Source organism: Eublepharis macularius, chromosome 14 (genome assembly GCF_028583425.1).
Source record: "Eublepharis macularius isolate TG4126 chromosome 14, MPM_Emac_v1.0, whole genome shotgun sequence".
NCBI lineage: Eukaryota > Metazoa > Chordata > Lepidosauria > Squamata > Eublepharidae > Eublepharis > Eublepharis macularius.
Window position 1 is genome coordinate 40,024,392 of NC_072803.1, and position 27,265 is coordinate 40,051,656.

At 45.8% G+C, this 27,265-nt stretch overlaps 2 protein-coding genes across 2 annotated transcripts; both read left to right on the forward strand.

The window, feature by feature from the left end:
- Positions 1-3,815: 3,815 nt before the first annotated feature.
- On the forward strand, positions 3,816-20,803 carry GGCX (gamma-glutamyl carboxylase). Its single transcript, XM_054998040.1, has 15 exons — positions 3,816-3,954; positions 4,764-4,967; positions 9,180-9,338; positions 9,538-9,703; positions 10,539-10,617; positions 11,414-11,520; positions 11,678-11,841; positions 12,629-12,906; positions 13,517-13,648; positions 14,697-14,848; positions 15,530-15,699; positions 15,972-16,102; positions 17,531-17,678; positions 17,873-18,068; positions 19,639-20,803. The coding sequence occupies exons 1-15, from the start codon at positions 3,927-3,929 to the stop codon at positions 19,799-19,801; spliced, it is 2,277 nt and encodes a 758-aa protein (XP_054854015.1). The 5' UTR covers positions 3,816-3,926; the 3' UTR covers positions 19,802-20,803.
- A 2,390-nt stretch (positions 20,804-23,193) lies between these two features.
- Positions 23,194-26,978, forward strand: DKK4 (dickkopf WNT signaling pathway inhibitor 4). Its single transcript, XM_054998594.1, has 4 exons — positions 23,194-23,304; positions 23,967-24,117; positions 25,586-25,735; positions 26,626-26,978. Exons 1-4 carry the CDS (start codon positions 23,194-23,196, stop codon positions 26,859-26,861), a joined length of 648 nt encoding a protein of 215 aa, XP_054854569.1. The 3' UTR covers positions 26,862-26,978.
- Positions 26,979-27,265: the final 287 nt, after the last annotated feature.

Below are 27,265 nucleotides of genomic sequence, written 5' to 3' on the forward strand. Positions count from 1 at the left end.
TGTTGGAGAAAGGGCATCTTCTCCACTACTACAAGCCTCTTCCAGGTTCCCTCTGGGCACTTTTCAATTATTGGGTCCCATCCATCCAGCAACCGCATCGTCTCTGTCTTCCTCCACCTACCCGGAGGTGTCTCTGCTTTCTAAAGCAACACGATTCCCCGCACGTCCTTCCACTGAAACACTCCTGACCCCAGCAATTGCTTCTCCAGGCGTCCAGCAGGAAGGCACAGCAGCACCCCACAACTGGGGAGGGGCTGCAGCTCAGTGGCAGAGGTCTCAGATTGAGCCTCTGGCATCTCTGGGTCCTCGGGTGGCAAGCACTGGGAAAGGCTTTTCTCTGGGCAGTATTGGGTTAGATGGAGGACATTTGGTCTGACTCATGTGAGGCAGCTGCTTATGTCTTCCGATGACAGTTATAATATTGCCTATGCAAACTAGAAGATGCTAAACGTGGCAGGCAGGGCTCTTAAGTGGGCATATTTACTTCTCTCTTGTTGTACATGGATACAGGTGACCACAAATGCTGAGCAAATGCACAGATAAGCAACAAGCTAAGCCTTGTTTTTGTTCTTGGGCGGTAGCCTAAAGCACTTTGTGAGAGCATGGGAATCTTGAACTGAATAAACTTGGAGAATCCAATAAATTGGTTCCACTGGAGTAAAATGAGCTGGGAGGGGGACTTGAGCCACTAGAGAAGGTTGTCACCTGAAGAATGTGAACAAGATGAGACTGAAATTGGTTCTCAGTTCTTTACTGCCAGTTCCTAGTTCCACAAATCCAACCACAAAAAAATGCTGATACATAGAAAGCCCTGCACCCCAAATCACACAAGCAGGGGGGACAGCTAATAAGAGTTAGTGAAGGAATTCCAAACAAAACAAAACAAAAGTCTTCACCTACTGGCAGAAGACAACACTAAAGGGAGCCAGATGAATCTCCCTGGGAAGGGCATTCCAAAAGTTTGGTGCCATGACCAAGAAGGCCTTTTTTGTATTGCCACACACACCCCAGCCTCACATGGTGGGGGCACCTGAAGCAGATCCACCAAAGATGATCAGAGAGGTTGGGTAGGTTCATATTGGATCCAGAGGTCCTTCAGATAGGCTGGCCTCAGGCCATTATAGGGCTTTAAAGATCAATACCAGCAACTTTAATTGGGAATTGAAGCAAATTCGGTGCCAGTGTATATGAAACAAGACTAGAGTGGTATGCACGCCATGACCCGCTCCAGTCAACGTTGTTTTCTGTACCAGATGAAGCTTCTGAACAATCTTCAAGATGCCTAATTCAGGAAGCCCTGAACACCAAAGGGTCTTTTTTGTTGCTGGAAAAGATTAGTAGATTGTGACAGTTAGCAATTTGCTTGAGTCTCACGGTCAGTTATTTATTTAAACCCAAATGAGAATGGGTACCCAATGCCATTCTCACCCTTTCACTCTACCCTAACAACAGTAACTCTGGCTGGCTCATCTAGCTAGTTCCATGGCAGAGCAGAGATCTGAACTTTGGTCTACCCAGATCCCAGTCCAATACTCTTAACCATTACCCGATGCTGGCTGTCAAAGATGTCGTGATATCTTAGGAGGTAGTGATCGCTATTTGCTGAAGCTGGGTTCTTATACACAAGACAATGAAGCAGCAGAGTCCTTCAGACTGTAGGTGAGGGATTCTAGCTTTGATTGTCCCTTCACATTAAAACTCCATGCAAACAGAAAACTAGGACAAGAGGAAGAAAAGTTCTACCTCTTCTCTCTGTTTGTCGTGCTGGTTTTCAGTCTGCAGAGAGTTTTAAACTGGGGAAGTATATCCCAAATGTGTTCCTCCATGATTCTCTACTTGCAATCCAAAGCGGTAGCGTTCACTCTGCCACATCAGCATTCTATATCCTCACCAGAACCAACATACGTGTGGTTTTAGAGGAGATTAGCCCAATTGATGGAAGATTGGTTGATCAACAGTTATAATCTATGATGGGTAAATGAAACCTCCACAATCAAAGGCAGCATTCCTCTGTGCTGGGGAAGAGGAGACAACACCTTTTGCCTTCCTGCCCATCTTGTAGGCTACATGGAAACCTTTGGCTTGCCACTGGAGATGGACATTTGTTCCAGTGCAGCTGTCAGAATGCCCAGTGCTTCCACCCTCAGTCTAGAGAAGTGGATGGTTTACCTCTGCTGCCCATTGCTGCCTCTTCTAGTTGAGGAAGTGATGAACTGGGTAGTACAGCCTGACAGCATGCCTGTCAAAACATATAATTAAACAGCCTTCTGCTGGGAACAAAACACAGGCTGCATTGACTTTCTTTGGCCTGATGAACTATAGCAGGGCCACAGTGGAGAAGATCAGACAGGGAGCACTGCATACTCTTCTATATTTGACCAGTCTCTGTATCATGCATCTGATGAAGAGAACTTGATTCTCGAAAGCTTATGCTATAATAAAATTGGTTAGTCTTAAAGGTGCTACTGGACTCTTTTTGATTCTGCATAAGATAAGACGCTTTAGACTGGCAAACAGCTCCCCCTCTAGGTCACTATAGAGCACAGCATATATAGCTGGTTGGCAGCTCTCCACACCTTCACAGCTGCCAAACTCTCAGTGCCCCTCAAGGGCATTCATATGCATATGTGGGAGGACAAGCAACACACACCAGCTCTAGAATGCTGCAAAGTGTACAGCTTTGACCCAGTGGGACATCGGACAGCCTTCTAACCTCTGTAGCATCCCTAGAACTGACAACACAAGAGGCCCTATTTTCCCCATTTCTACATGATTACTATGCAAGACCAGATAATTGAGGCACAAAACTGCATACCTCTGTGGGATGTTGCAGGAAGATGTGGTGTGTCTATCGTAATTTACACCACCTGGTTATGCAGTCCTCGATCAACCAGACCAGGGAGGGTGTGTGGCTGTTACTATCTAGCCTTCAACTGCTGTAGCCCAAATCTGGCTATTTTGACATATATTAAAATCCTAAGCAGAGTTACTCCAGTCTCAGACCATTGATTTAAATGGGTTTAGCCTGGAGTAATTCTGTTTAGGATTGCACTATCAGGGTAGCTCTCCATGGTCCCGACACAATGCCTTTCCCAGCCTTGTTCTGTTTAACTGGAAATGCCTGGGATTAAGCCTAGGACCCCTCTGGATGCAAAGCAGATACTCTGTGAGCTGTGGGCCCTTCAGATGTTAAAGTTAACAAATTTATAAAAAGTATCATCATAAGACTCAATATTGTATATATGCCTTAGCCTGTACACCTCACTGGCTATTATCATTTGGCTTCTATAATCACGCCACTTTCCAAGATATAAGGACTCTCGTTCTAGCTGTATCGGAAGAAGTGAGCTGTGACTCAAGAAAGGTCATACCCGACCACAAATATTGTTAGTCTTAAAGGTGTTATTGGATTTTTGCTCTTTTCTACTGCTACAGACAGACTAACACGGCTACCCACCTTGATCTACTCAAAGGTGGCTCACAAAATAAAACAAGATAAAATTATTTTTAAAAACAAAATTGTTAAAATAAACAACGGTTAAAAACAGCTAATAAAACTCTGAAATTTTAAAGCACATAAAAGGCCAGGCAGGCATATAAAACATACAAAAGCCCTAAAGTGTACAGCACTTGCCAGTCCTACAATACAATTCTAAGAAGAGTTATTCCAGTCTAAGCCCGTTGAAATCAATGAGCTTAGACTGGAGTAACTGCGGGCGGCGCTCCATCCAAAACCAGCCGCGGAGCCAGCCAAGGGACAGGCAGCGCAGCCATTCCTGGGCCGGGCTTCAGTGCGCCTGGGTGGAGCTTGGGGAGCGGATTTCGGAGCCAACCAGGAAAAGGGCCTCAGACGCCAGGAGCGTCTTTCGCGACTCCTCTGACGGGGCTCGCACTCGGCCCGCCTCGCCTCTCGCCGCCGCCTAGAGATGGAACCCGGTCGAGGCACCGCAGCAGGTCAGGCGGGGCCGGGACTGATCGGGCTGGATGCGGAGCTCTTTCGCGCGGGAGGCAGCCTGCGCTAGGGCGGGGCGACGCGGCCCCTTTTCTGTGTAGAGAGGCTGCGCCGCGGCCCCGTGCTGGGCAGCAGCGAGGCTTATTCCTGCAACCGCCGTGGGCCAAAGCAAAGCGAGGCTGACAGGGTTGCCAAAACTCCACGTGGTGGCTGTGCTTGTCCCAGAATTACAACTGATCTGCAGGCTACAAACACCAGCTTCCCTGGAGAAAATGGCTCCTTGGAGAGTGGACTCTTTGGCATTAAACCCTCTCAAGTCCCTCCCCTCCCCAACCCCGCCCCTCCAGGCTCTAAGGTTGCCAGCCTCCCAGAGGAGTTCTCCCGGAATTACAGTTGATCTCCAGATTACAAAGATAAGATCCCCTGCAGCCCCGGAGAATGAATTCTATGAAATCAAGTCCCCACTGAACTACCTTCCCCAAACCCTGCTTTCCACCAGCGCCACCTCCAAATCTCTGGGAATTTCCCAGCCAAAGTTGGCAACCCTAGATTGTGCTGTGGGGGAGGGATGCAAATCCTCCAACTTCTTTTGGCAAGACAATGTGCTACCATAGTTATGCGAAGGGGAGAGGGTTCAGTGTGCCACTTTTTGAAGTCCAGGTAATTTCTACCAACATGGTAAGCATGCCCCACTCCTGAATTGCCTGGGGGATGTTTCCTGTGCTTTTTGCGTCCTCAGTATCTTCCCCATTCAAGGTCCCTGCAGTTTGCTCCAGAAGTTGGTCTCATCCTGTCTAGCTTTCTTTTGCAGGAGCCCAAATGGCAGAGACTTCTGCCTCCCAGAAGAAGCAGAGCAGGGAAACGAGGACACAGGGTGCTCTGCCATCCCACTGCAGTTGGACCAAGACTCTCTTGGGCTTTGAAAGTGCCGATCTTTCCAGCTGGCATCGCTTTGTCTGCTTGCTGAACAGGCCTACCGACCCTGGAGCTCTGGGAGTCTTCCGTTTCCTCTTTGGTGAGTCTTGCCTTCCAGCTTCAGAGCAGGGAAGAGTTGGTCCCTTAGAATGCCCAGGTGGGCAAGTTGGAGAAAGGGCTCTCCTCTGAGGGGGGCATGTGATACAGTGTGCCTTGATCAGTTTTGGAGCAGAGATCCTCAGAGTACCATGAAACTCGGTGCCTATAATAATGTATCCTGTTGGTGTACAACTGGGCCAGGCAAATTCCCAGAAAATACGGGTACCAACTGCTCCTACCAAGGACAAATTGGGAGCCTGCCAGGGATTGTGGATGAAATAAGCAATTGGGAAATTTCCTCTGCCAGTGTACTGTGAGTTCTTAGAAGTTTGGGCAAACCAAATTTCCCATCCTCTCTATACTTTATTCTCTCTTTATTTGCTGTTCAGGGCAATGAACATACTCTTTTCTCCTCATCAGGCTGTTTAATGAGAAGTTTCTTCTTCTTTTTTAAACTTACAAAATACCTTTTGTATACCTGTTTTGTTGTCTTATTGATATGCCCTGAACCATAAAGTTTTCTGTTAGAATAATGATGATACTCTAGTTGGAATACTGTGTATGATTCTGGTCATCACACCTCAAAAAAGATATTATAGCACTGGAAAAAGTGCAGAAAAGGGCAACTAGAAAGATTAAAGGGATGGGACACTTCCCCTATGAAGAAAGATTAAAGTGCTTGGGGCTCTTTAGCTTGGAGAAATAACAACCGAGGAGTGACATGATAGAGGTTTACAAGATTATGCATGGGATAGAGAAGGTAGCGAAAGAAGTCTTTTTTTCCCTTTCTCACAATACAAGAACTCGTGGGCACTCAATGAAATTGCTGAGCAGTCGGGTTAGAATGGATAAAAGGAAGTACTTCTTCACCCAAAGAGTGATTAACACATGGTATTCACTGCCACAGGAGGTGGTGGCAGCTTCAAGCATAGACAGATTCAAGAGGGGATTGGATAAACATATGGAGCAGAGGTCCATCAGTGGCTATTAGCCACAAGGTATAGATGGAACTCTCTGTCTAGGGCAGTGATGCTCTGTATTCTTGGTGTTTGGGGGAGGGAATCAGTGGGAGGGCTTCTAGTGTCTCTTCCCCACTGGCCGACCTCCTGATGACACCTGGTTTTTTGGCCACTGTGTGACACAGAGTGTTGGACTGGATGGGCCATTGGCCTGATCCAACATGGCTTCTCTTATGTTCTTATGTTCTTATGGTTATAACATTTCTGTCACAGAGAGAGTAGGAATATTTGCTGTTTCCAGCATCTGAGCATCTGAAATCCATTTGTGTGCCATGTGTGTGCGTGCGTGCACGCACACGTCTGCCACGTATTATCAGGTATAAAAAAGGGTTGGGAACAGAGTTAAGAGAGCAAGGACATAGTAAAACTGGGCATGCAGTTCAAGAGTGGTGGCTTTTTTTGTGGTACTTTCACTGTTATATTTGGATAGGTGGAGCATACAGTTTGGGATGGCCTTGCTCCCAGAAGACACAGGCATAGAATTGACTCCATATGTGACAGTTGCTTGGAGTGTTCTTGCAGAGCAGTCGGTCTCTCCTCCCCGCCCCCCCCCCCCGCCCTTAACACTATCTGTTTCTTCCAGCAGGCTTGCTTTGTCTTTTACCAAGCTGCTCTCCAAATCTGATTGTAGGCTATGCTGGCCACAGAAAATGCCCAATTTTCCTGAGAGCTATAAAAGAAGTAAAGAAATTTTGACTCTTGGAAGTTGTAATCCAACACAGCAACAAACTCTCCACATCCTGTCATAGATACGTCTCCCAACTCTTTGAATTGCAGTTTCTGCACAATAGAATTAGAACCAGCGAGTATTTTGGGAGAGCAATGGGCTTTTCAAGTCTTTGGGCAGAACAGCCTCTGTTTCCACACTTTTGGTCAACTTTGCCGGCCTCTGCCTTATCAGGAAGAGTGGGAGACTTTGGACTTAGCAGGAAGAGAGCCAGTTGTAGTGGGCAATGCCTTTGTCAAACCTGTTATCCGGGATCAGCCTTCCAGGAGACTGTTGCTAAAAAAGCAGCTGTTCATAATATTGTTTGAAATATTGCCCAGAGGTTGCTCAAATTAACACAAATCCGTCTGGAATTGGAAAGGCTTTCAGCTATGCTGTGTTTGGGGCTGGTTGCTGAAATTCTTAAGATATCCTCCTGGCTCCAGTTCAGAGTGTTTTAAGCTTTGCCATAATGCACCTCCCTAACATGCAAGTGTCTGTCAGCAGAGGCGGTTCTGTTTGAGTGCCGTGTGACCAGCCAGGCCTTGTCCAGTTCAGAGAGCATGGGGCCATCTGTGTTTGGTTAAAGATGCATGTGTAGAAATGCAATTTTGTCCTTCTCATGTGGTTTCTTCATTCCTGAGGACTGTATCTCATGTTCACCTTGGCACCAAAATGCTGGACAGGGAGCAAAAATAGCTTCTCATCTAAATGTGGCCAAAGGAAAAAAACAAAGGAAGTAATCCTAAGCAAGCCTACTCAGAAGTAAGGCTCATTTTACTCAGTGGGGCTTACTCCCAGGAAGGTATTCTTAGGGTTGTAGCCAAACGTTGTTTGGCTGTTTATATCCTGGAGAGGCAAGCCAGCATTGGACAAAGAAGAAAACACAGGCATTTCATGGAGAACGTCAGGAGAGCAAAATGGAGCCCAAAAATGCAACCTTTTTGAAACAATGTGCTAGTTTGAAAACAGCACAAATCATGAAAGAAAATATATGGTCTAGTACTTTGGGAACAGTTTTGAAGTGAGGCAGGGGTGTTCCCCCTGGGGCTAGTTTTTCTGTCACCGGGACACATAAGGAAGCATTGATTTATGCTGGAAGTTTAAAACTCTTATCTTTTTTTGGTGAAAGACTCACTGAACAGTTTTCTTACACTTTCAGGGACCAACATCCTCACATTTGGGGGCAGGATGGAATTTCTTTGCAGGTCAGACTGGCTGGCAACAAAACTCGGGTTATGTTCTGTGGGTCTGTGTGTGTTTTTGGTGTTATGTTGGTGGGGGCTGGCTTTCCTGCAGCTTGCTTGCTTGACATAGCACAAGCATAGTCCACCCAGATGTTCTCTGTATAATAGTTGGGCAACATATGCACGTCTGAATCAGTAGATCTCACATTGCTTCCTTCCCTGCTGCTCTAGTTAAGTTGCTGCTGCTGCTGCTACATTTCTTTCCCCGTGTTTTGAAACTTTCAGCACCTTTCCCACTTCTCATAGCCATTTGTCCATTCCCATATTGCCGAGAGTCTCGGCGCCAACCATTTTCTGGAGTTGCCTATAATAGCACACCAAGTGGCAAGGGGGCTGGCAAACCACGTTTCCCACTTTCAAGTAAAGGGACTGTGTGTTGGAGTGGGCATTTCCTGAGCACAACCTGAAGCGGGCTCAACTGCCTAGTACTGCACAGAAGGCCTTTGTGATCCTTTCCTGGCTGCATGCTACCACCTCTCAGGAGGATGGCCTGGGGAAAGGAAGCGGTGAAAGCTGCTCTGACAGAAGATATCCAGCTGGCACCTCCTGTATCAAAGATCTCTTTCTTCGGAAGTTGCAGCCTCAAGGCCTGGATCAGCTTCCCCTGCTGAGGCTCCAGGGCTAAGAGGCTGCTGTGTGTGTCTCTGGTTTGTGTTTGGTACATTGGCTGCATGAAATTAATGTTTTTGTTGGTTTTTTAATGATGGCTAACTTTAATGTTCTTCCCCTGGGAATGTTAGAAGATGCTTTTGAATCTGAGTGGTGTTTTTGGTTAAGGGGATAAAGTTCAAAACCCAGCAGAACCAGTGATCTGGATTGTACCAGAACGGCACTTCTATTAGAACCAAATTCAAATTATGTTCTGTTTTGAGAACAAAAGAGCAGCATTAGCAATGACAATTAAAATAAATAATTTCAGTTTGGAAGAATGGAAGTGGAGAATGCTTTGTAAATTTGCTATAGGAAACATGGTCATGGTTAAGGTCTCATCCGCAGAGTGTAGCCCAGCTCTTCTCCCAGCCTCTTGATTGTAATGGCTTGTAGGGAGTAATATCATAGCCCTGAGTTTTCCACAACAGGTTTCTTTTCCCAGGGTTCTTCTTCCTGCCACATTTCAGCTGGGATCCCATTCATCCTAGTTGTTTTCCTTTGAACTGCTTGTGCCTCATAGGGTCCTTCCTTCTGTTCTGTGTTGCTGTCATTAACCTATGTTTCTGTTTTTCACTCTATCCTTTTCTCAGGTCTGTTGATGGCCTTGGACATTCCACAAGAACGGGGCTTGAGCTACTTGGACCACAGGTACTTGGACGGCCTGCAGGTGTGTCGCTTCCCCCTCTTCAACTTCCTGGAGCCACTGCCACTGGACTGGATGTACGTGGTCTACACAGTGATGTTGCTGGGTAAGGATTCTGGGAAATTATTTCTGTTTTTGAGGAAGGCTGGTGGGTCTGCTGGCCAAAGAAAACCATCTGACTCCCCAGACTTCTGTGTTGTTCCCCTGATGTCTCCAAGGCAAACTGATTCCCTTGTTGATCTGCCTATGAAGGTGTTTTGAGGGTGAATCACTGTAACTGTAACTTTGCCTCTGTCTGTTGACAGGTGCCTTGGGCATCATGTTGGGCTGCTTCTACCGGCTCAGCTGCCTGCTTTTCCTACTGCCGTACTGGTATATCTTCTTCCTGGACAAAACAGCCTGGAACAACCATTCCTACCTGTATGGACTGATTGGCTTCCAGCTTACATTCATGAATGCAAACCGCTACTGGTAACAGCCCTTTCATCGATTTCTTTCAAATTGAGTTTTCTCTTTTGGCTTTCTCTTTTCCTGTTGCCCTGTTTTGGAGTTCTGCAACACTTCACTGTGGTTCTCTGTGTTCGCAGTAAGATTATGCCAAGCAAACAAACCGTCATTCCCGTTGTGGAATTTTTTTATATGAACAATTAGGGAGTTTTGGCCCTAGTAATCCACAAGCATCAGGATGGGTCCAAGCTAGGGGGGAAATGGCAAGGGTGAAGAAGAAACTGTTGTGAAAGTAGAAAGCTGCACCATGGGAAGTTGATTTTATAAAAGAGTAGCAAGCTGCAAGTCCCCGAAGAGGTGCTACTTACTATCTTATTTACAGTATTATCCTCAATATTTTATTCTGGGTGGGACCTGTGCAAGGATTACAAACTCCATGATAGTGAGAAGAGTATATGTGGAGCCTTTTGTCTCACTTTGCTTCTGCCTGCCTCTGTCCCTTCCCTATTCTTGGGATTCTTAACCCTGTGAGATGTATTTTATTGCCCTTTATTTCTGGGAAAATTGGGGTGGCATTTTTTTACCCTTGCACAAACTTGCTTAGAGTCACTTGCTCAAGGCTACAATGAACATCACAGCTGAGTGGGAATTTGTGACTAGGCCCAACGCTATCCACTGCAAAAGGCTGTTGCTACAGCTCTGGCAGTCCATAGATGCCCATTCAGGGTTGCAACAGGCACCCTTCTCTCCCCTCTCCACACCTTTCCCTTACCATAGAGTTCCCAAAAGCCTTTGCACATCTGGCATTACACTTCCCAATCCTTCCAGGCAGCCTCTGCTGATGTCTCTTTTCCCACAGGTCTATTGATGGCTTATGGAATCCACGGAAGAGAAATGCTCATGTGCCCCTGTGGAACTACACAATGTTGCGCTTTCAGGTACAGTGCATGTGCTACTGGAATACAGCCTCGCTGTCGTGCATGCATGCCATGCCAGTTTTTTTTTTACTGAAGGCATCCCGTAGAAGCAGAGGGAGCTCTGTGTTGATGGGTGAGCCATTTCACCCCCATCTGTGCTGCTTTTTGGTGAGACATATGGCTCCTTGTTAAGAAGCATCATAAGGGAACATAGCAGCCAGAACTGGAGTACTGGTAGTCAGCATGAGCAAGTGGTACATCAGATTGGTGTGATGAATTTGGAGTTCAGGTGGAAATGTATATAAATGGGGTCACATAGTATGGAGTTTATTGGCAGCCATCCCCCGCTCCCGTCTCTGGTTAAACTTTAAGCAAAACCAAGTGGTCAAATGAATTTTGGTGTTCTTGTACTGTAAGTCTTCTTTTCTCCTGTATTAATTATTATTTAGGAAAATACTTTGCCCAAAAACCACACAGGTGGTTTATTTATTTCCATGGAAAGGGTTAAAATAAAAAGGCTTAGAAAGAGCAACAAGGGTTGAAAATATTTACAAATGTAGTTCTCAGCTTCTGCTGGACACAAGGCATAAGCAACAGTTACTAATAAGGCAATGTATTCTGAAGATAGTGAGCAAATAACAGCCAGTCTGCACTTGGGGAGACTGGACCCAAGGTCACTGAGTCTCACATCAGAAGTACCTTTAGCTTCCCTGGAACCCTGGGATACTAATGAGCTGGAAGCCCCTTTGGTGGCTTCTCCATCTCCTGCTGAGTGCTTGGCCTCTGAGCCTTGATAAAGATTCTTCTTGCCCAACAGATCTTCATTGTTTATTTCATTGCGGGCATCAAGAAGCTGGATGCTGATTGGGTGGAAGGCTACTCCATGGGCTCTCTGGCTAAGCATTGGCTCTTCAGCCCATTCAGGTGAGTGGGAGGGGCCAGAGGCTGCTTGACTGTTGTTGGAGGACTTCAGTATTTTGTAATGAACGGTGTGGATAGAGTGATACCGCTCCCTCCCAAGCCATTAACATCTTGGCTCCAACAGAGCCCCTCTTCACCTGCTCCATGTCTCCTACCTCAGGTTGGTGCTGTCAGAGGAGATGACCAGCTTACTGGTGGTGCATGGCGGGGGTTTGGTGCTGGATCTGACGGCTGGCTTCCTGCTCTTTTTTGATGCCAGCCGCCCTGTTGCCCTCTTCTTTGTCTCCTACTTCCACTGTATGAACTCACAACTCTTCAGCATTGGTAAGTACCCCACAGAGCCAGACAACCCCATTCAAAGACTGGTAACTACAGCTCAGGCTTGCACCGCTCACTTAACCTAGAGGAAGTAGATATTGTTTCCAGCAAAGGCGCTCTTGTCCAATGGAAGATGGTGTGGGTTGTCCCCCAATCCCTCCTTGGGACATGAGTGTGCCACAGCTTGCTTGCACAAGGAACGTGGATCTTTTCTGATTTCCCCTCCAGCAGTTCTTTCTGAACTTGGGAAAACTTGATGCCTGGGATTGTGGACACACATGGAATAATAGACATGTAGGTTGGTGGGCTGAAGTGAGGAGTGGGAAAAGGGCAAAACTGCTGCATTTTTTGTCAATGCAGCTCTGCTGATGGAAGAGGCAAGAAGGGCAATTTCTCCCCATTCTCACTGCAGCTGCCTGACCCGTGTAGCTGTTTCTCCAAGAGAGGCCTGCAGGCCCCAGAAATTAACTTTCTTGATTGGTTGGAAGGGACTGCTGGGGGGAGGGAAAAGAGGGAAAGATCCTTCCACTGGCAGGCTGTTGGATGCAACCCACTAGTATGTTTGAAGAAACAGACCAGTAAAATGTTCATTGGGCAGTCATGTTTGGGATTCCTTTGCATAGGTGCATTCGTGAAGGGTTCTTCCATTCAGATGGTTTGCTTGTGACATAAGTGTATGGGAGGCTTGGTAGATTCTTTCTACTAGTTTTTGAATTGTATTTTGCAAGAAGCCTGATTGTGCAGACCTCCCCAAAGCAATTCCCCCCCCTGGATGCCTTTTTTTTAACTACAGGCATGTTTTCCTATACCATGCTGGCCTCCAGCCCCCTCTTCTGTTACCCTGACTGGCCACGTCGCTTGATTGCTAAGTTCCCAGGCTTCTTGCAGAAGTTCCTGCCCTCTACAGATCTGCCGCAGCCCAGCCAGGAGTGTGTGTATAGAGAAGTAGGGAAGCAGAGATTGGGCAAGACAACTCAGAAGGTGGGGCTGCGACAGAAATTGGGAGCCATCTTTACTGTACTCTATGTGGTGGAACAGTTCTTCCTGCCTTACTCACACTTCATCACCCAGGTGAGAATTCCTTGAGTGTTTAATACTTGCATGTTGTTACAGGATAAATGAGACATTCCCAGGCATGTATTGTTCAAAGAGAAGATGGTGGTGGCACTTGCAGAGAGCAGCTGCCGGGGTTGAGGAATGCCAATGTGTCTAGAATCCTGCAAATAGAACTGCTCTGCATCCTTGAGACATCTTGTTCCCAGAAGACCTGAAGTCTGTGGCCCAGGGCCACCTCCAAACATGTGGAAGATGCTGATAGCAGACTCTTAATCAGCCGAATCTTAAGACTGAGGGGCTTTGGCTCTGTGGTAGAGCATCGGTTTTGTATATAGACAGCCCCAGGTTAAATATTTGATGTTTCTTAAGTAATTATGTTTGCTTTGCTTTTTAATTACTTGATCTAATTCTGCTTCACTATTTTAATATCATATTGAAGTGAAAGGATTTGATAGGTTACATAACTTTGTACTCAGCTTTCAGGCATAGAACAATAGTCTGAGGGGAAGTGCAGAAACTTAAGGCACTGCTTTGACTGTTGGGAGAAAGGAAGGGGGGGAGAATGAAATGGCTGCAGCTGCCCATGTGGGAAGAAGTCACCTGAGCCGGTCAATTCTCCACACAGGGTTATAACAACTGGACCAATGGGCTGTATGGCTATTCATGGGACATGATGGTCCATTCGCGCTCCCACCAACATGTGAAGATTACGTACCGGGATGGTCTCACTGGGGAACTTGGCTATCTGAACCCAGGGGTCAGTTTTTTCTTCCTTTATTTTGTGGGGGATTCTTGCTAGTGTGATTGAAGATTACCAATGGCTTCCTTGCAGGAGAATCTAGGCCATGATTGCTGTTGTGTTAATTGAATGCGCAGGTGCCTAGTTTTCCCTGTTCATGCACTGCAGGAATTGACCATCAATCAGGGCCACCTGCTGGGTGTGCATGTGGGAAAATAAATGTGCGCTGCATGGAACCAGAATGCTTGTTTTCCTGCACCAAGGTGATATTTGGGTAGGCAAGTGGTGTGTGTAATGTGGTTGTGCTTGTGAAATGAACCTTTCTCAGCTATAGAAGATTTAAGTGGCCAAGCAGAACAGCAAAACCTCAAGCTGTTACTTTGAAAGAATGATATATAAATACTTGTGAATTGCCTGATGTGTATTAATTTATACTTCTTCCTGGACAACTATCTTGGAGAAACAAGCTGCTCTGTGAAGATTCTCTCCTTTGATTTTTGTATTGAAATGTGCTGTCCACATTCTATAATTTGTTTTTATCAAGCATAACAAACTATGCAAACTAAGTACACAAGATAAATTGGTACAATTGGTGTAACCAGGGCTTTTTTTCAGTGGGAACGTGGTGGAACGGAGTTCCGGCACCTCTTGAAAATGGTCACATGGCCGGTGGCCCCGCCCCTGATTGCCAGACAGAGGGGAGTTAAGATTGCCCTCCACGCCATGGCGCGGAGGGCAATCTAAACACCGCTCTGTCTGGAGATCAGGGGGCAGGGCCACTGGCCATGTGACCATTTTTGCCAAGGGTGATTTAAACTTTAAAAAACTCCCCCTTGTTCCAGATGACCCAAAGTGACATCATTGTGTGGTCCTGAGTTCCACCACTGAGTTCCACCACCTCTTTTCCCAGAAAAAAAGCCCTGGGTGTAACTCTTCTCAGCTTCAGATTTGCATTTTTCTAGCTGCATTTTTTTTGGATAGAGATTTCTAGTTCCTGCTGGTATTACAACTCCAGCAGCAGCACATCCCATGCATTCCCGTGTCTTAGCTGTGTGTGTTTGGGCAGGTGTTCACTCAGAGCCGGCGCTGGAAGGACCACGCAGATATGCTGAAACAGTATGCCACTTGTCTGAGTCACTTGTTGCAAAACTACAATATTTCGCAGCCAGAGATCTACTTTGATATCTGGGTCTCCATCAACGACCGCTTTCAGCAGAGGTTTGTAGAGGAGTGGTGGTGGCAGGAATAGAGACCCTGGGTTATAGCAAACCAAAAAATTAAAATGATGTGAGTATAAGAGCTACTCTATGCAAGCAGAATGTGATGACACTTAATAATACCAGCTTTACAAACTATTCCAAGTACACTGTTCTTTGATCAATCTGTCTGAAAAGTGGATCCAGCTTTTAGCAAGCCATTGCTTTCATCTTTTTTGTATTCTTTGCAACCAGGGACCTGGAAAATAGTATTATTTTAGCATTTCCAGCTATAGATTGGGGTATCTGGAAGGGAAGTGGGGGTGGACAGGAAAAATGTTGGGGGGTAGGAGGTGGAGCTGTTGCAGATGGGATGGAGGTTGCTCTTCATCCTGCACCTGCATCAGTGGAGAGGAGGATGTAAGAAGCCAAGACAAGAACAACAATAGACAGTCTGCCCTTGGACTAGCAGAGTCCATTTTGCCAACAAAAGGAGACCAGCTTAATAGCTGTGGTCAGTAGCTTTTCAAATAGAAGTGGGCACTGTGTATATCTAGGAAGGAGAGTTTGTGTAATAACGGCAGCTCCCTGGAATCTGAGACATAGGTAGACCCATCCTCATTGAGGGATATATTTGGGACCTTGCTGACATTAGGATCTACATGCCCTTCTCCACTTTGCTCTTCACTCATCCCCATCTCAGACTCTTCGACCCCCATGTGGACATTGTGAGGGCTGAGTGGTCACCTTTCAAAAAGACGCCATGGCTGAAGCCTCTTTTGGTTGACTTGTCACCATGGCGGACAAAGCTGCAAGAGATTGAGAAGTCACTGGACAACCAGACAGAGGTGGTCTTCATTGCAGACTTTCCAGGTACTCCATGTGACATGGAAGCTGGCTCCTTGGATAATCCAATCCGTGCTGAGCTTACCTCTTAGCCCAGCGTCCACGGATTGCTTAGTGTTAGACCTGGACTAAACCTTTGCTAGGAAGTTGTATGTTGTATTTCTCATGTGGGTCAGCATCTACAAGGGATGGTCTCTGGTAACAGTAGTGTTCTGGGAGCATAAGAGGCACTCTGGTCCTGCTCCAAAGGGGGCTGCTTTGCATTTAAGCTACTCAAGTCCTGGTTGCTCCTGTGGCAGGTCTGCACCTTGAGAACTTTGTCAGTGAGGACCTCGGCAACACCAGCCTCCACTTGCTGAAGGGGGAAGTCGCTGTGGAGATTGTCAACAAGCAGACAAATTATACATTGCAAGAAGGAGACAGAATACAGGTGAGAGCTCAAAACCTGGGAGTATGGGCAGTGAAGCTCCTTCAGCTGACCTTCAGGATCTCCAGTAACGCTGAGGCTCTGCCCCAAATGAAGGAGGAAAGTGAGAGGAGGTTACCTGCCACTCCCCCGAGCCAAGAAAGTATGACTCGTTGTGTGCTGTGGTATGCAGATGCATCACCCGTGTGCATGAAATAGTTGTGTAAGGGTTGAGTACAATGGTGGAGGGGGGAAGACTGTTGGAGTTTCTTGTGGGAATAAGCTCCATCCCAGCCCTGATTGCAAACCCTGTAATATAAATTACCTGAGGATTTTCAGGTCCACCTGGACTCTTTGAAATGCAAGAAATAAGATTGGGAGGCGATGAGCACGAAATGGGAAAAACGAAACGAGCGTTTCATGTTTCGTCACATTCCACAAATCACGAAGTTTCACGAAATTGTCCCATTTTGTGAAACAATTTGTCAGGGCACTTCAATGGCCCCCATACCCAGAGATGCCAAACTCGCAGGAAGACTTCAGCAGACTCTCCTCCACCCACCCTCACCCAACAAGCCAGCAAGAACAAATGCTCTAAATAAGAATATAAGCAAAGAAAATTAAAGGAAAAAAAAGGTAGGCCTCAGTCAAGCTAGGCACCAGAACCAGACAGTGCCCTGAGACTGGGGTTGGGTGGGGTGGAGGAAAGAAGGCACCCTCACCCAATGACCTTCCCAGCAAGACCAAGAGCTGAAAATAAGAAAGAGGCTTTTCAGTCTCTTTTAAAGCAGCAGCAAATCCAGCCAAAAGTTCCCAATTCCACTCTCTCACTCCAAATCTCAGCAACAGGTCCTCCCTCTCCCTCTGTCTACTGGAACTGAAAAGCATGAGGCAGAGAGCTGTGCCTTATATAAGAAATGCTCACATAGAGCAGAACAGGAGGTCTCTGGTTGGCAGGCAGACCTGCCTAACTGGGTTTGGAGGGATGAGATTGGTGTTCCCATGGCTACAGAAGGCCCATCTCCTCAGTTGCCTAGGGGATTAACCCCCCTGCTCTTTGCTGTATAGGACAGAACTGAAGCTCTCCAGTTGGCAGGGAGAGCTGCCTATCAGGGTTATGTGGGCTAAGTTTGGGGTTTCCAATGTCAACAAAAGGTCTGCAGACATTCCAGGCCTATGTTGCCTAGGGAATCAATGGATCAGTGCCAGCCTGTCTGGCATCACAAATCATTCACAAATCGAACGAATCGGCCCCCAAAGTAGTGAATTTCATGAAAACCGTGGCCCCACGAAATGCATTTCGCAAAACATGAATCAGCCCGATTCGTCATGAAATTTGATTCGTATTTCAATTCGTGCCCATGTCTAGTCTGCAGAAGCCTTGCAGTGTGAGAGGAGACTTAGTTGCCAATCTACTTCCGCCATAACTTCTCCTTCTGTTCATGGTCACAGTTGCCAGCTGGTGAATATCATAAAGTCTTCACAGTGTCCCAGGATCCCTCTTGCTACATGTATATGTATGTCAACACCACTGAAGCAGCCCTCGAGCAGAACTTCACTCAGCTTCAGGAGCTGCGGGAAAAGGTGCAGAACGGGAGTGGTGAGTCCTGCTGGTGGCTAAAGGATGGACGAATTGGTGCCTGTACAGTTCCCCAGCTGGATCTGAGGCTCTGGGACATCTTCTGTGTTGGACTTTTCCATACTGTCCTCCTCTAGAATGCTTTTGTTTTCCAGGGGATGGGGGGTTGCTGCAGTCTGAGCCTGATCTTTTTTTTTTTTTACCCCTTTCCCTAGAAACGGAGCCTCTCCCCCCAGAGCTGCAGCCTATCTTAGATGGTTCCCTGGAGAACGTGACCCAGGCAGACCCTGTCGTCGAGGCTTTCCTTCGGCGGCAGCATCGGATGGAAGAGCTGCAGAAGCGTCGCAATGCCACACTGGTAGAGCGTTTCCACCGTTTCACCAACAAGAAGTATTTCATCTTTCGCAGGAGGTGAGGAAACACATTACCAACAATAGCTTCCATCCTTTCATTACTCAGAAGACCCTTATTTTATTGAGATGTGTGTTATTGGCTTACCAAGGCTGCTTTTATGCTAACTGTTCTGCCAATTGCTGCTCTTTGTCCCACTCTTTATTACACAGAATCCAACCCATGCTACTGCCAACCTGCTGCAGTTCAGTGTTTTCCTTCTGTCTTGGTTCAAACCTGGCTTATGGTGGTATCTTTGGCTTACTTATTCAATGGGAACTGGCCAGGTGCTATTGAGACACCTGGCAAAAGTGGTCAAGATGAGCGAGGTGGCAGATCATGACCCACCATTTCCTATTTGTGATTCAGTTTTAAAATGCAACCTGGCCTTCCCCTCATTCCTCTTACACAGCTGCAATTGCAAAAAGAAAATGAAATCAGGAATTGCTTAACTAAAAGTTGATTTTGCTTGCTGGTTTGGAAGCTTACGTTTTGTACATCTGCTGGTGCACAACAATTAAATAGTGGCACTAGTGATCAATTAACAAGATGGGATCACAAAAAGGAATTCTTAAAGGACTGAGGAAATTGTATGCTTATACATTTTGGGAGGTATTTCACTCACACACACACCCCTGTAAGTTTCAGTTGGAACAGTGAAATTGCACAATTGACGTTGCTTGGGCGGGTGGGGTGCGGTGGAGCTGCCAGAAGTTGCTTGGAAGGTCATAGCAACAATCAGTACTGTGAACACTTGCCTGAGATAGACTAGAATGTGATCATTCTGTTTGAAGTTGAGTGTGAGCCATGCATGGAGGGGAAAGGGCAGGCAAATCTTTCTCTGCTGGCTCACTTGGGGCAGATCCCAAAGGGGTTGGTGCAGCACAGCCTGGTGTTGCAATTGCGATGGGGCTGAGAATTAGAGTTGTAATGGGAATGCAGCACTGTACTGACTGCAGAGGGAACCAAAGTTACAATCCTTCTTGTAGCTGACAGTGGAAAAGCAGCACACCAGCAGTAGTAAAAAGGTCTTGAGTGGACCTAAATTCTTGCCTCGTAATAACAGAATTTCCCACACCCCTGTTCTTTCAAGAAGCACTACGAAAACCAGCAGTTTTCATCCATGAAGCTTTTCTGAGCTCTTGAGAACTCTTTTGGCACATTGGTACAGAATGATGGTTGCTGCTTAAGGTGCCAGCCCAGCCCCATTGGCTGGTTTCTGCTGCTTGGATGAGGTTGTAAATTCCTTCTAGCCTGGCTTATTTTGGCTTTTTGTAAGGATCCCTGTGAGCATGCCAGTGCTGCTTGCTTGCCTTAGCTGTCCATTCTGCCTTACATTTTCTCACACTGCTTTCAAGGACTGCCTTTACCAATAATAACCTGCTGGAAACTAGTGAAAACACACTTGGATTGCAGTTTAGGTTAAATACAGATTTGTCTGATTTTTTGTGTGATTTTTATCAGTTTTGCAAGCTGGCGAGAGTACCTGTTTAGGTTCAATGGCAGGGTATACCTTTAAAAATAAATAACACCCATTTTGCTTTCTTGGGAATATGCCATATTCCTCCACTTTGCTTCTTTGTACCCCTAGCCTTCTGATGACCTGGATCTCCATACGGAACTTGGTTTTTGGCCGCCCCTCCCTGGACCAGCTAGCACAGGAGGTAGCCTATGCCAATATGCAATATGACGTGGACTCCACTGCAAACAGTCAGGACACTTCTTCAAAAGAGATGGAGCATTCTGAACTCTGAACGACCTCAGTCAGCAACCTGGGCTCATCTCACAGCGGAGCCAAGGGAAAGCGTGTATGCATGCCAAGGAGTCGCTCTCTTGTCTGTGCTGTGGCCTTCTGGGCCTAAACCTGGAGAAAGCCTTTAGCAGATGCCTCTCTGCATTCCTGTTTCTCAGTGGACAGACTGCAGACTCCGACTGGATTTCTGAACCACTGCCTGTTGTGATCCTGCTCTGACTCCTGTTCTTGTGGTGTTAGCGGCACATTTGTATAGTGCCCTAAGGAGAGAAGAGGGGGCAGGCATGGGGGCAACCAAACTGGGTTGGGGTACCGTTGCTTTCACAACAGTGGCAGGTGGGCTCCAGGGCATTGTGGGGTGGCTGTTGCACAGTGGGGCTCAAAGGGCCTCTTAGTGTTTGTGCTGCTTTGTTGGGCTACCCTAGAGCCAGGTAGTCTTGCTAGGCAGATAGTTGTGGGAATCTGTTGGCAAAAGGAGTGGAATGTAAGGAACTGCAGGAGCTGGCTGGGACTGCAGCTTGGAAGGAACATAGAGAGGCTGAAGAATAGCAGCAGGGAAGGAGTCAAAGGCCAGGAACTTTCTCCCAGATGCATTTCATGGTTGCCCTTAACCACCTTGAAGCAGTTCCGTTTACCGCTAGATGCAGTGGTGAATTGTATGGAATGGCTGCCCTCTGCAGTAGAAGGAGCCACAGTCAAACTGTCTAGCCTAAGACTGTCTGCCTTGAGTGGAAGCTACAGCAGCCTACTTTCCCAGTGTTGTCACTGCTTTTTAGTGGGAGATGCCAGGGCCTGAACCGGAGAGCCTTTGCTGTTAGAGCATTTCCCACTCTTTCACTGGACCCACAGCCCATCTGCCATCTTCATGTAATTGAGAGAGCGCTGGCCACCTTCTGGTCTGTCAGTCATGTATCTGAGCCTTGACTGGGGCACAGTAGCCATTTTTTAGCTAAGAACCATTGCTAAGATCCAAAGTACCTTTTTTAAATTAAAAAGCATATCAAACCAAAGTGTGTGTTTCTCAGTCCTTTCTGCCACAAATAATCTTTTCCTTAATCTTGGGAGTGAGGGAGGGGCAGTCACAGGGCTGCAGGTGTGGTGGCTGAAATGCGTTCAAGTGACTTCAGAAAGGAGCTTCCCCCTCCCTCTTACCAGCCAGTTCTCTTTAGCTGTTCATATCAACTAGTAGAATTGACTGCAAAGCTAGCTCTTCAAAAGATTTTTATCCTTCAAGGTAGCTTGCTGTTTTCTGAAGGCTGGCTGCAGTATCTTTCAACCTGTTGTTAAGAGGAGATGATGATGCCTGAGAGCCAGTGTATGGTGATGGTTGGACCTGGAACTGGAATACCCAGGTTCACATCCTTACTCCACCATGGAAGCTTGCTGGGTGACCTTGGGCAAGTCACACAAACACACAGCCTGACCTACCTCACAGCTGTAAGGATAAAATGGAGGCAAAGAGAATGATGTGAGCAATTTTGGATTCCTATTGGGAGGGAAAGGGAGTGTAAATTAGGCTAGTCCCATTTTGTCAGATCTTGGAAGCTAAGCAGGGTTGGCCCTGGTTACTACTTGGATAAAATATAAGCGATTAACATGACGTCTTTAGCAATGTTGAACTACCCAGTAAGAGAGTATCTACATCAGCAGATAGTATCCAATAGCCTAGTGTACAGTCCCTGTCCCTTACCAAGGTATCTCTTTGAGCTAATTCTTATGACACAGCCCTATAATCTGAGTAGAAAGCCCTTCTGAATAATTCATTCTTGCATAGTTTGTGGAAAGTCAGGAGAGCAGGACCTTACCTGACCACCGCAAGCAGCCCATTCCACAAGGTGGAGGCCACCACAGAGAAAGCACATGTATGGGCAGTTGTTGATTGAGCCCAACTGCAAGGTGGTATCTGCAGAAGGCCCAGTTCAAATGAGCAAAGCTGCAGAGATGAAAGCCATCTTCAGCTTCCACACCCCCTTGGTTTCCAGGATTCTTCAGCATGCCCCATTCTTGAAAACATTCATAGCATCTCTGAACTAGCAAGATCACAGTCAGCAAGATCTATTTGGTTTATGACCCAGAAGTTGGTCCCAGACTGAAAGCGGAACCACAGGTGACGCCTGACACAGGTTGGACACTTGTCAGCTTCCCTCCAGTTTTGATGGGAAATGTAAGCAGCTTGACGGAATGTTGGACAAGTGACAGTTGAAAAGTCCATTGGACAGCAGTCAGAGAGTCAAGCTGCAAGACTAGGATGCCTACATTTCCCATCAAAACTTGAGGGAAGCTGACGAGTGTTCAACCTGTGTCAGGCGTCACTTGTGGTTCCGCTCTGAGTCTTCCGTTAACAGAAAGGGAGGTGTAATTTCCATGAACTCCCTCTTCTTGCAGCAGAGCCCCAGTTTGTCCCTTATGCCACTCTTGAGGGTCACCTGGCTGCAGGAGCAGCATTTTGAGGTGATTAATGGGGAGGGGGAGGAAAGTTCTGTTATTCTGATGGTGGAAGTGCTTTCTGTCAGCAGCAAATGTAGTTGGGAACTGAACCTCTATTAAGCCACACCCAGGCCGCCTTTAGGGCAGCGTAGCAGTAACATTTTTCAACAGGACTAGATGAACAGCTCTAAGTCACCCTTTGCTAGCACTGAAGGCCAGCCCTAAATCAAAAGCTCAACTGTCGGTTACTGAGTGAAAATCATTTCCAGGATGTGGATTCCCAAATCTTCAACAACCATAACTGCATTATGATGAAGGAAAACTGCCTTCCATTTAGGAACTTGATGGCTCAATCAGGTGTTTCTGGGGCAGTTTGCTTGAAGCAACCACAAAATACTTGGTATGTTTCTATATCATCACCCTAACCCAGCTAATTAATTAAGATATGGTAGCATGCCCAAGTGAATCACCCATCAGTCGTGAAAATAGATCCCAGAACAAAACCACTTCTGTAAAGGGATTATTCAGAGAGCAGGAAATACAGGTGATTATGCACAGGGGGCTTTGATACCTACATCCGTCTCTTGTTCTGGCTCTTTGAACTGACTTTGATACGCAGCAATTAGGAATTGCTGGAGAGAGAAATGGGCTGGAGGCAGTCAAGGGTTTGTTTTGAAGTAGTGATCAAAGGGAGGTGGAGAGTCTGTGGGGTCTGGGGAGGAAGGAAAAGTGAGAAGCTCTTCTTATAAATGGGTCTAGGAAAGCGGGATGCTCAAAGAAGTCTATTTAGCTACAGGGGTGACATGTCATTGGCGGCTTATTCACACAAGGCACAAGCCTGACGTTTGAGATATTTTGCGGGGACAGGGTATGTTGCTTGGTGACATTTTAGCCAAGGAAACTGGAAGAATTGACAGGAGGTGCTGCCATTTTCTGGAGGAGGTCAAAACTTAGGCTGCGGAGAGAATGGAAGCTGCCATCTTACTGGGGATCACCTGTTTCTGCTCCCCTTTGACTGCCATGGTCTTGGACTTCAACACCATCAGGGGCTCAGCTGAAGTAGCCACACCCAAGAAGGTAAGTGTGGGAAGGGGAGGGATTCATTTCGGAGGCTGTAGGATAAAAAAAAATGTTGCAGAGCCACCGGGTTCATTTTTGCAGACAGTTTCTATGCATGTCTAGCTGGAAGTACGTCCCATTGAATTCAATTAGATTTACTTCTGAGTAAATGAACAGGCAGCACCTTGGACAAAGTGGTAGGCCTGCATGGAGGGTTAGGCTCAAACTTAAGTAGCACAGTTGATCTGTTCTTTCCCCAAGTTTTTCTTCCCTGGCTGGGAACAGCTGCTCCTCCTTTTCAGGTACCAAAAAATGGGAGAGGGCGAAGTTTTTTTCAGCTCAACATTCTTATGACTGGCATTTAGACAACAGTAGAAAAGTCCAGAAAGTAGGATTCTTGCCAAGATAATTACAGTTTGGTTGTACCAGGTCAGAGAGCAGAAGGTTGTCTCTCTCAAACCACAAATCCTGAGCCAGAAGTCTTTCTACCCTAAAGCAGCCCCTGCAGAGCTGCCCAACCTTTTCTTAAAAAAAGAGTCCCCACGTCTCTTTCTCTCTCAGTTGTTTCCATAAGGACTGCCTTCTTAAAAACTCCCAAAGAAGCAGCGAAAGCCTTACAGCTCCTCCTGTCTGTGGTTGTTGCTTTCTCCTAAATTGGATGGTTCCCTCCCCCCTCATAGAGTCCTCAGTGCTTGACAGACAAGGACTGCCATGCACGGAAGTTTTGCTACAAGCCCCAGGAGAAGTTGCCCTACTGTGCTACTTGCCGAGGACTACGGAGGAGATGCCAGCGCAACACTATGTGCTGTCCCGGGATGCTCTGCATAAATGGTAAGCAGTTGCTGCAGCCCAAGGGAGCAATCACCAGCTTAGGCAAGAAGATATCGGAAATAGACAATATGATGAGGATCCTTGCCTGTCATAGCACCTGATAACATAAGACAGTTGCAGAAAGCCTTAACCGTTTAGGAGAAATATCTGCAGAACTACACGTCATGCACAAAAAATATTTGGTAATCTGGCCTTTGATGTGGCTATGCAGAGAAAAGCATTCATAATTTTGACTTTGATGAATCACTCTACAGGATCCTAACATTATTAATATCTTGTTCAGATATTCCATCCCTAGAACTTTAAACATCATGTTATGGATATAGCCAGAAATATAGGGGGGAATAGTTGCTGGATTTAACACCAAGAAGATGAGGAAGGATGTCTCTTCACAAAGAAAAAGAGTTAGCCTGGCCTGTCAGCTAAACATGCCCCAAAGGGAGTCTAGAGATCAAAATAAAATAGTAGTAACAAACTGTATAGCCTCGTATAGATTAGGATCCATCTAACCCATATCAATAGACACTATGTATGGAGGCCCAAGTGCAGAGAACATCTAGGAATGGCAAGGATGTCCAACTTCACAGAAATGAAGATGTGATTCAAGGATGGGTATATTGGCTGAGGGCCGAAAGGATATTCATATGCATGGGAAACTTGTAATCACTATTTTTTATATAGGCTTTAAGATAAAAAGTAGCAAGAAGGAATTTAAAACTTTTCAAATATTTTAAGAAGACATTTCAAGTATTAATAACTTTTACGGTGTTTGAAGTTATAAGACAATGAGTTAGCTGTTGTTTAGAGAGGATTCTCAAATTTTATAAATATGAGAAATTGAATTAATCAGGAGCTTCTCTCTAGAAGGGGCTCCTTGCTTATCACCTTCTTATCTTTGAGGTAAGAAATTTTTATGAACTCATGTAATTGCTCTCCTGGAATGATCTATTTAGTTATGATGGACGGTATGATTCTGAGTTGATTTAGCCATTGTTAAAAATGCTGAATAATTTTTAAAAGAGACTTAGAATAGAAACAGATTCTTTAATAGTATTTATTTATGTACTATACCCACTGGGAGACCTGAAATGTTATTGTGGTGGTTAAATGATCTGATACGGGAAAGCTAACTAAATGCTCAGGACTTCTTAAGTGCACCCCTATATCTGAATCAGGCCTGACCAGAGTCATCTAGAACAATCATTGAAAGTTGATAAATACGGACAGGAATATGCAGAGAGAACACTTTTTTGCACATTTGATTTTGTTTCCCATATGCATAAGCTCCTACAGTCAGTCCTCAAGTGTCTGCAGTTAATAGGGTTTCAGGAAGCAGAGCTGGGAAAGATCTCATTCCAGAGATCTTGGAACATGGCTATCTATTTGAGTATATACTGAATTTGAGGGACAAAAGCAGTGATGACATCAGACAGTTTCAGAAACACACTGCTCTCCTCTTTAATGCCAGATGTGTGCAGCCAGATTGAAAGGATGGCACAGGTTGATGAAAAGAAACGTGTTGAACAGGTTGGCCCTGGTTACAAAGACATACAACACCATCCAGTTCAAGAGGGCAACATTCAGAAGAAAGGAAATACCAAAAATTCAAGTGATGCAGGTAAGAAAAAGGGGTAAGATGGACAGCAATTGTCTCTAGCCACAAGAAATTTTCTTTTAAAGTACTAATTGTCTATCATCAGTAAAAGGGAAGTAGTGCAGAGTTCCAGATAAGAGAGAAAGCTTTATATTAGATATAAAGTATTTAATATAGAGAATTTTAGCCATAGCTACTTAAATCTAATGGTGGTGAAAGAAAGTGCCATCAAGTCATAGTTTTTATCTGCTTTGTTTTAAAGGCAGTACATTTGTTTTGCATATAAAAGTTTTGTATTTAATTGTTGATTGAAGTTTGTGTTATATCTGCAATGTCTCATTCCAGTGTGAGCTCAGATGCTTTTTATGTTGGTTCTTTACACTGTAAACCTAATAGGCTAACATGAGACAATGCAACATTTTAGTGGATCCAAAAAAGAGATCTACATTTAAAGCATTTATTGTATAGAATGTGATAAGGCTGTGATAAAGAACAGTGAAATAATAATATTCTCCCAATAAAACAATGCAGTATAAAGGGAGTGGAAAAAAGAAAACTGCCTAAAATTCTCCCAGGTGATTAAAATAACCACCTGATTTCCCTTATATAGAAGTGCCCTCCTACATAATTGTTTTATAGTATCTCCTTAAATATGCCCTGAACAGTTCCATGTTGCATATTCTGCAAAACGTGCAGTGACATGTATTAAGATTACTCTTAAGCAACTTCCTCCGCAGGAAAAATACTTTCCTGGGGGATCCTTTGTTAGACTCCTTACAAGAAGGGCAGAGGCTTTAGTAGATGACCAGTTATGCTAACTCTTAACACTGGATCTGTGGCTTCTCAAGAAGAAGGGCAGGGAGGAAAGTCTGAGACGCTAATAGGTGGATTTCATTTTGTGCCATTTCCCACAGCTCAGGAGGGAGAAAGTTGTCTCCGCACATCTGATTGTGCTCCAGGCCTTTGCTGCGCCCGTCATTACTGGGATAAAATCTGCAAGCCCATTCTCATGGAAGGAGAGGTGTGCTCCAGGCGAGGACAGAAAGAGGGAGCTCAAGGAACAGAAATTTTCCAGCGCTGTGACTGTGGGCCAGGCTTATCGTGTCAACTGTCACAACAGTCACGCTTGAGTGTGTGTCTGAGAAACTGACAGTTACAGTTGTACCGAGGTTTTTCTAGCTCTTGGAAGGTGGTCCAAGTTTAGCAGTAAAAGAGACATCCAGCCCACAAGTGAACTTGCTCTAATTCTTACTATATAGTTGTGTAACCCCTGTAGTGCTGTTGAACCTTTTATATACATCAAGGGCAGCCAGATACTGTCTGGTTTTTAATCTGGTGTTGCATGAAGTACTTTTTCCCTCTCGTGTCTAGTTGGTTTGAACAGTAGAGACTCAACACTTTATATTTAAACAGAGATGAAGATCATGCTATGCCTATTGATGCCTCTCTACTCAACCAAAGGGATTTTGAAAGTTTAAAGTCAACAGATAAAATGATTACAGGCAACATGTACATGTTAGAAAATGTCAGCTCTGCCTTGCTGCACCTGGCCCA